The following is a 7443-nucleotide window of genomic DNA, read 5'->3' as shown; positions in this document are numbered from 1 at the left end:
TTTTTTCATATAAAATCATCAAAAAAATTTCGATTGATGAAAAAAAAATTAAATTTTCGATTGTATCATCAATAAAATTTTTTTTTTTCAATTTTTTGAATTAAATTTTCCTATTCTAATATTTAAATTTTAGAGCAAAAAAAGTTCAGAAATTCTCAGATTTAAAAAAAAAAAATTTTTTTTTTTGATTGTATTTTGCATTTTTTGAAAATTTTTAAAAGTAAATAAATTCGAAGTAATTTATTCGAACTTAATTTTTTAAATTAAAAATTTATTAAATAATTTTGTTTTTAATTAAAAAAAACATATCAAAAAATTAAAACAAAAAAAAACCATTGGGTTGAAAAAAAAATTTTTTTTTCTAATTTTCGAATTAAATTTTGCTTTTTTAAAAAATTAAATTTTTACCAAAAAATTATTTTTGAGTAGGGAAAAAAATTAAATATCTTATGAAAATAATTTTTTGACCGAAATTTTAACTAAAACTAATTTTTTTGCCTCTATTAATATTTTTAAATAATTTTTTTTAGTATTTTCGAACAAAGTTATTCGATTTCATTCAATTTTGACGGTACTTACTTGCATTGCCATCGCGATATTGCGCAACTTCAGCAGCTGGCGACGATTGATCCATCGGTTCTCCCATGCCATCACCCGAGTTCAAATCATCAGGATGCGAGAAAATCCAATCGACAGCACGTTCCGTATTATTATCCGTTTCTTTAAGCGCTTTGGCAGCTTGTTGCTCGGTGAATCCCATGGAAGTTAACATCATGATACCTTCCGGATTCGGTACGAAATTTGCTTGTTTATTTGCTGATTCTGTGCCTGGAGGAACAAATGGATCTCCGAAATCATTATCTGCCATATGCTCCATCATCCATTGCGTGGCAGCTTCCAAGCCGGAGTTTTTCGTGAAAAATATTGCTTTTTTGCATGCTTCTGGAGGGAATCCCATGTCAACCTAAAAAAATAAATTTTTTATTACCTAAATTAATTAATTTAAATTTGACTAATTAAATTTTAATTTTTTTATTTTTTTTTAAATTTTTTTTTAATTTTTAATTTTTTTTAATTTTTTTTTTATTTTTTTAATTTTAATTTTTTTTTAAATTTTTATTTTTTTTTAAATTTAATTTTTTTTTAATTTCTTACCAAAGCAGACATCACGGCAGGATCAGCTGGCGGAGGACTTGGCGGTTTCGCCGACAATTCTGGCAACTCTTGTTCATTCGGAGCTAATCCTTTGCCACGTAATTCACTTAAATCAAGAGTATCGGGAATATCGATTGCTACATCCAACTTAACTTCGGTCCAATCATCGCGAATTGTGAATTTTTTCAAATGCAATACGAGGTAATCGGGCATCGTGGCAAGACGAGTGCTTTTTTTCGCAAAAGTTGTGTCATTAATGGCACTACTGAAGAACTGTTCGACAGTTTCGGTCTCGGAAAATTTGTCGAAACATGCTTTCAGAGGGATTTTCGGGCGAACAACATCATCAGCGGGTAATTTTTCGCCATTTTTCTCAGCTTCAGCTTTACGTGACTCATACGCGTGCACTTCATCGACATTCGTAACGGCTTGCAAGGGGATATTTAAGGGCAAACACCATTCGTCACGATATGTGTACTTAACTTTGCCACTTGAACCGCATTCAACGCGATCCTCAACCTTGAATTTAAAAGCATCTCCGGGATTTGTTTGATTCAAACTGTGTTTATTGAGGACATTGATGACGTGCGAAAAGAATTCCTGAGCATCTTGTTGGGTATTTGTCGAAAAATCGGGATGTCCCTTGCCAATGAGTGTTTTGAACATCGCAGGAGCCACAACGCAAACTTCTCCGTTCTCGATATTTTCGGGCGATGCAGTATATTTACCGCTTAGCAACCCATTTCCAAGTTTCGCCATCTGAATGTTGAAATCTTCCGTTGGATTCGCGGGAAATTTAGAGAGATATTGATCGGCATTTGTCACAAAACGCTCGACAAAATCGGGGATCGTAAAGATGACTTGCATCACACTATTTAAGTAGCAAGAATTGCCGAGATTTTTCATGCCCGTGTACCCGGGACCGTAAATGGGCTCCAATTTGCTCGAACTTTCCGTCAAAAGTCCCCATTCACCGATTTTTTGATTGAGATCCAACTCTAACTCTACCATGGATTTTTCAGTCTTCTCAAGTTGCCCCACATTTATCCCGAAATGCGCCAAATGCTTCTTCAGATGCGGATCTTCGACCATATCATCTTCGGGATAACTGTAAACGTCGCCTTTGCCATCAGCGGTAATCGTTCCCAACTTCACTGCCAACGGGAATTTCTTCTGAGCATAATATTCGACGGCATGATTGTTGCCTCCAGACCCATCGAAGAACTTGCGCCCACAGAGAATCGATCCGTCTGTGAGATTTAGCCATAAATTTGACGTGAGATCACATTGTTCGCATTTCCATCCACTCGGAGGAATTTTTTTGCCATTTTCGTGTTGTTCCAAGTTCTCAGCGTACTTGCTGACTTTTCGTACTTCACCATCCCATGTTCCAGCTAACGCTGCTTTACGTTCGCGCTCCGTTGCCGATTCAGCTGAAATTATTTCCTGAATCGCCATGCCCACGAGCATCGGTAAATCCGTGTTTGGGTAGGGAATTGAGACATTTTCCGGCAAAATGACGACTTTGTACTCCATTTCGTACTCGTATTTTGTCTCGTCGAGTGCAAAGCCGCCGGGTACGCCGATCGCAAGTCGCGTAACTTCCTCCTGTTTGCGTCGCTTCTCGAGCGGGATCTCGGTGCGTGTTCGTTTGATGTGCAAAAACACACAATTGCCCGTGGCGGCGGCATATTTGGCGGCATACACGGGATCGAAGCCCAAAAACGACGAGAGACTCACGTATAAACCGCATGACGAGTCGGGCGTCGTGAAACTGTAAACGCACTCGTCTTTGTAGATGCGATCATTCGCTGTTGGCACCTTGATGCTCTTCAAATGCTTCTCAATTAACTCCATACCGTCGAACGAGCTGTGAACCAATGAATAAAATTATTTTTTTTTTGCGGCGATGAGTTGCGAAAAAAACAAACCGTGTATTTGGTAGTTGAGAAATTATTTGAATAATTTTATCATTTTCAGCCGACTCAATTTTTAAGCAAATACTCGCAAATCAGCTGTTTGACTTTAACACGCGTGCAATTTTGTGCGATAAATATTTTAGAGATTATTTATTTTTCTACTAAAAATGGCACCGAAAAAAGGAAAGAAGCGCGATGATGACTTCCCCGACGACTCTGAGGACGAAAAACAAGTCGTCAGTAAATCCAAGGGCGGCAAAAAGGGCAAATCCGAGGAGAAAGTTGCTGCGCCTGCCAAAAAGTCAAAAAAAGGTTGTGAATCATTTGCACAAAAATAGATTGCATTTTATGACGAAATTTAATTTTTCTTGTATTTTTAGGTAAACGAGGACAAGAATCAAGCGACGAGGATGAAGAAATCGCAAAACCCACACAAACGCCCGAAGAATCGAAACCTGCAGCGAAACAACAACCCAAAGGCGGAAAGCAAAAAGGAAAGAAAGGCAAAAAAGGTGACGACTTTTCGGATGACGACGATGAGAAAGTTGTTGATATGTTAGCAGCTGCCGAAAGCGACGAAGAATTCAAAAAACCCCAACCGAAAGGCAAACAAAAGGGTAAAAAGAACAAGAAAAAAGAAGATTTCTCCGACGACGACGAAGATTTAGCTGATGAACCTGAACCAGTTGTTGAAAAAGAGCCCGAATCGAAACCCGCACAAAAGAAAAAAGGCAAAAAGAAGAAGGATGAATTCGATGAGGACGAACTTTTGGCGGAAATGGAACAAGAAACTGTCGATCAAGGCGGATTTGTGAAGGAAGACACGCCAAAGATCGAAGAAACGCCCGAACCAGTGAAAACTAAGCAAAAAACGAAAGGCGGAAAGAAGGAAACTAAAGTTGAAAAGCCTCCAACGCCCGAGCCTGAAGAAATAGAAGAACCAAAACCCGCTGAAGAAGAAGAAATTGAAGAAGAACTTTCGGAAAAACTTGATTCTGTGAAAATTGAAGACAAACCCGAAAAAAAATTAACTCACAAAGAGAAGAAAAAGCTAAAAGTCGAGATGGAAAAGCAACGTTTGCTCGAATTGGCGACGAAAAAAGGCGGTGAAGGTGCCTCCGAGCTAGATTCCAACTTTACAATGTCCCAAGCGCAAAAAACAACGGGACAAAAAGCAGCGATGGAACATGCTGTCGACATAAAAATCGAAAATTTCACAATTTCCGCGAAAGGAAATGATTTGTTCGTAAACGCGAATTTGTTGATAGCGCAAGGAAGACGTTATGGTCTCGTTGGTCCCAATGGACATGGAAAAACGACACTTTTGCGACACATTGCTGCACGTGCGTTTGCGATTCCCGACAATATTGATGTGCTGTTGTGCGAACAAGAAGTTGTTGCTGACGAAAAATCCGCGGTAACGACAATTTTGGATGCAGATGTGAAACGAACGAAGTTGATGGCGGAATGTAAAAAGTTGGAAGCGGAAGTTGAAGGCGGAGATTTGTCGAAACAGGATCGCCTGAGTGAAGTTTACACGGAATTGAAGGCGATTGGAGCGGATGCTGCTGAATCAAGAGCTCGTCGTATCTTGGCAGGTTTGGGATTTTCGAAATCGATGATGGATCGTCCCACAAACAGCTTTTCCGGAGGTTGGAGAATGCGTGTGTCGCTTGCACGAGCTTTGTACATCGAACCGACGTTGTTGCTGCTTGACGAACCGACAAATCACTTGGATTTGAATGCCGTCATTTGGTTGGATAATTATTTGCAGGGATGGAAAAAGACGTTGTTGATTGTTTCTCACGACCAGAGTTTCTTGGATAACGTTTGCAATGAAATTATTCATCTGGATAACAAAAAACTCTATTATTACAAGGGCAACTACACGATGTTCAAGAAGATGCACGTGCAAAAGCGTCGCGAGATGATCAAGGAATACGAGAAGCAGGAAAAACGTTTGAAGGAGCTCAAAGGTCGCGGGCAATCCACAAAAGCAGCAGAAAAGAAGCAAAAAGAATCGCTGACACGCAAACAGGACAAAAATAAATCCAAGGCACAGAAAAATAACGATGAAGAAGACGGTCCAACGGAGTTGCTGTCAAAACCGAAAGACTATATCGTGAAATTCCGCTTCCCTGAAGTGTCGCAACTTCAACCGCCAATTCTCGGATTGCATAATGTGCACTTTGCCTTCCCCGGGCAAAAGCCGTTGTTCATTAATTTGGAATTTGGTATCGATTTGCAGTCACGTATTGCCATTGTGGGACCAAATGGTGTCGGAAAGTCAACATTTTTGAAGTTGTTGTGTGGCGATTTGCAACCGCAGCAAGGAGAGCAGCGGAAAAATCATCGGTTGCACATTGGTCGGTTTGATCAGCATTCGGGAGAGCATTTAACGGCGGAAGAGTCTCCAGCGGAATATTTGCAACGTCTTTTTAATTTGCCATATGAGAAGGCACGTAAGCAATTGGGTACTTTTGGATTGGCGAGTCATGCACACACGATTAAGATGAAGGATTTATCGGGAGGACAAAAGGCGAGAGTTGCGTTGGCGGAATTGTGCTTAGGAGCTCCTGATGTTTTGATTTTGGTAAGAAATTATTAATTTTTGATGAGTTCTTGACAATTTTTCTTATGAAATTTCGAAATTTTTTAAAGATTTTGAAAATTTTTCGAATAACTTTTCAAATTTTCGAAATGATTATCGAATTTTAGGAAAATATTTTCGAATTTTTGGAAAATTTTTGAGAATATTTTCGAAACATATTTACAACAAAATTTAAAATTATTTTATTTCTTTTTTCAATTTTTCCAAAATTACGTACAAAATTTCGAAATTTTATGAAGATTTCAAATTTTTTTCGAAAAAAATTTTAAATTTTCGAAAGCTTCTTTAAAAAAATTATTAAAATTTTGAAAAATTTCGAAATATATTTTAAAAATTTTTAAAACTTGTTAAAAAATTTTGAAAATTCCTTCCAAAAAAATTTAAAATTTTCGAAATTTGCTTTAAGGATTTTTCTTATATTTAAAAAATGTCCCAAAAACTTCTAAATTATCAAATATTTTAATAAAATTTCTTATGATTTTTGAATTATCTTCAAAAATGCATTCAAATATGGAAAAAATTTTCAAAAAATTTCAAATTCTTGTTCAAAAAATTCTTCTTAAAAAAATTTTAAAACTATTTAAAAAATTTATTTTTTTTTATTTTTTCAGGATGAACCGACAAACAATCTCGATATCGAGTCCATTGACGCTCTCGCTGAGGCAATTAACGAGTATGATGGCGGCGTAGTTATCGTAAGTCACGACGAACGCTTGATCCGTGAGACGGACTGCAACCTGTACGTGATCGAGGAACAAACAATCAACGAAATCGATGGCGGCTTCGACGATTACCGGAAAGAAGTGTTGGATAGTTTGGGTGAAGTCATCAATAATCCAAGTGTGGTTGCCAATAACGCCGTTTTACAATAGAAAATTCGTCGATTTTCCTCTCGCGGGACTGTTTTTGTTATGAAAAAATATATTTTTGTTCAAAATTTTTTCGCAACATCTCAGAAAATCATCGTTTTTTGCTGTATTTCTCCTCTCCTCGTTCAAAAGCCTTTCGAGGTTCTTCAAAAGGTCTCGCAATTCCTCCAAATCTCAACTGTCCCGAGTTACGATTGCCTCCGAAACCTCCTCCAAGTCTTCGGGGCTTCCAGTTTTTCATGTTTCTGCCGGCTTCTTTCTGAACAATTATTCGAAAGTCGTCTATGTAGGCTTTGTTCATCTTTGAAACGACTTTTTCAGCTGTTTCTTTGTCCTTTAGTTCAATAAATCCGTATCCTTTGGACATTCCTGTGACAATATCACGAACGATTTTACAAGAAATGATCCTTGCTTCCTTTGAAAAGTGTCGTTTTAGCGTTTCTTCACTCGTTTTTGGACTTATACGAACGAAAATTGTATGAGAAGCGATGCTTTTGAGACGTTTTTCGGGTTTGTAAGTTGCATTCAGAGCTCGAACGACGGCGACATCATGAATTGTCTCCTTTGAACCTACAAAAATGATGAGAATTAATGAGTTTTTGAAGAATTTTTTGACTTACCATCGATATTTCCAGCTCTGATGGGACAATATTCTCGTTTAAGATATCGTTCAAAGTGAGAATCGCCTTTAGATCTTCGAGAATCAGACATTGTGATGGAATTTCATTGAATTGTTTTGATTTTTGCCGGCGATGTAAATAATAATACACTAAAACCTCTCAAATATTTAAATTTTGGGGGAAAATTTAGTCAATATAAGAAATTTTTAAGGAGTTTTCTTAAATTTTTATAGAAAATCACATAATTTTTAACATTTTTCACAAAAAAA

General features: G+C 37.4%; 4 protein-coding genes across 4 annotated transcripts in view; 2 read left to right on the top strand and 2 right to left on the bottom strand.

Moving 5' to 3' along the window:
- Positions 1–228, top strand: part of LOC134837281 (probable ATP-dependent RNA helicase DHX35) — a 19474-nt gene extending 19246 nt beyond the window's left edge. The window contains exon 5 of the mRNA XM_063852648.1: positions 222–228. Within this exon, the coding sequence (XP_063708718.1) occupies positions 222–228 (7 nt within the window). The remainder of the gene's footprint in view (positions 1–221) is intronic.
- A 316-nt stretch (positions 229–544) lies between these two features.
- Positions 545–3092, bottom strand: LOC134837105 (ubiquitin carboxyl-terminal hydrolase 5). The gene is made up of 3 exons (XM_063852426.1): positions 3087–3092; positions 1156–3025; positions 545–964 (listed from the first exon to the last, which is right to left on the bottom strand). Exons 2-3 carry the CDS (start codon positions 3010–3012, stop codon positions 560–562), a joined length of 2262 nt encoding a protein of 753 aa, XP_063708496.1. The 5' UTR covers positions 3013–3025; positions 3087–3092; the 3' UTR covers positions 545–559.
- Positions 3093–3178: 86 nt separating this feature from the next.
- LOC134837642 (ATP-binding cassette sub-family F member 1) lies at positions 3179–6666 on the top strand. Its single transcript, XM_063853062.1, has 3 exons — positions 3179–3386; positions 3455–5667; positions 6297–6666. The coding sequence occupies exons 1-3, from the start codon at positions 3242–3244 to the stop codon at positions 6555–6557; spliced, it is 2619 nt and encodes an 872-aa protein (XP_063709132.1). The 5' UTR covers positions 3179–3241; the 3' UTR covers positions 6558–6666.
- LOC134837750 (U11/U12 small nuclear ribonucleoprotein 35 kDa protein-like) lies at positions 6296–7300 on the bottom strand. Its single transcript, XM_063853174.1, has 2 exons — positions 7175–7300; positions 6296–7124 (listed from the first exon to the last, which is right to left on the bottom strand). The coding sequence occupies exons 1-2, from the start codon at positions 7263–7265 to the stop codon at positions 6646–6648; spliced, it is 570 nt and encodes a 189-aa protein (XP_063709244.1). The 5' UTR covers positions 7266–7300; the 3' UTR covers positions 6296–6645.
- Between the last annotated feature and the right edge of the window lie 143 nt (positions 7301–7443).

Source organism: Culicoides brevitarsis, chromosome 1 (genome assembly GCF_036172545.1).
Source record: "Culicoides brevitarsis isolate CSIRO-B50_1 chromosome 1, AGI_CSIRO_Cbre_v1, whole genome shotgun sequence".
Classification (NCBI taxonomy): domain Eukaryota; kingdom Metazoa; phylum Arthropoda; class Insecta; order Diptera; family Ceratopogonidae; genus Culicoides; species Culicoides brevitarsis.
The sequence above is the reverse complement of the archived record's forward strand: the minus strand, read 5'-3'. Positions and strand labels throughout refer to the sequence as shown.

What these genes read in the sequence shown, in the direction of transcription:
- LOC134837750 (XM_063853174.1), bottom strand. Translation starts at nt 7,265, where the DNA reads ATGTCTGATTCTCGAAGATCTAAAGGCGATTCTCACTTTGAACGATAT. An exon ending in CAGAGCTGGAAATATCGATG is followed by an intron (nt 7,125 to 7,174) that starts GTAAGTCAAAAA and finishes TCATTTTTGTAG; the next exon opens with GTTCAAAGGAGACAATTCAT.
- LOC134837642 (XM_063853062.1), top strand. Translation starts at nt 3,242, where the DNA reads ATGGCACCGAAAAAAGGAAAGAAGCGCGATGATGACTTCCCCGACGAC. An exon ending in TGCCAAAAAGTCAAAAAAAG is followed by an intron (nt 3,387 to 3,454) that starts GTTGTGAATCAT and finishes TTGTATTTTTAG; the next exon opens with GTAAACGAGGACAAGAATCA. An exon ending in CTCCTGATGTTTTGATTTTG is followed by an intron (nt 5,668 to 6,296) that starts GTAAGAAATTAT and finishes TTATTTTTTCAG; the next exon opens with GATGAACCGACAAACAATCT.
- LOC134837105 (XM_063852426.1), bottom strand. Translation starts at nt 3,012, where the DNA reads ATGGAGTTAATTGAGAAGCATTTGAAGAGCATCAAGGTGCCAACAGCG. An exon ending in CTGCCGTGATGTCTGCTTTG is followed by an intron (nt 965 to 1,155) that starts GTAAGAAATTAA and finishes TTATTTTTTTAG; the next exon opens with GTTGACATGGGATTCCCTCC.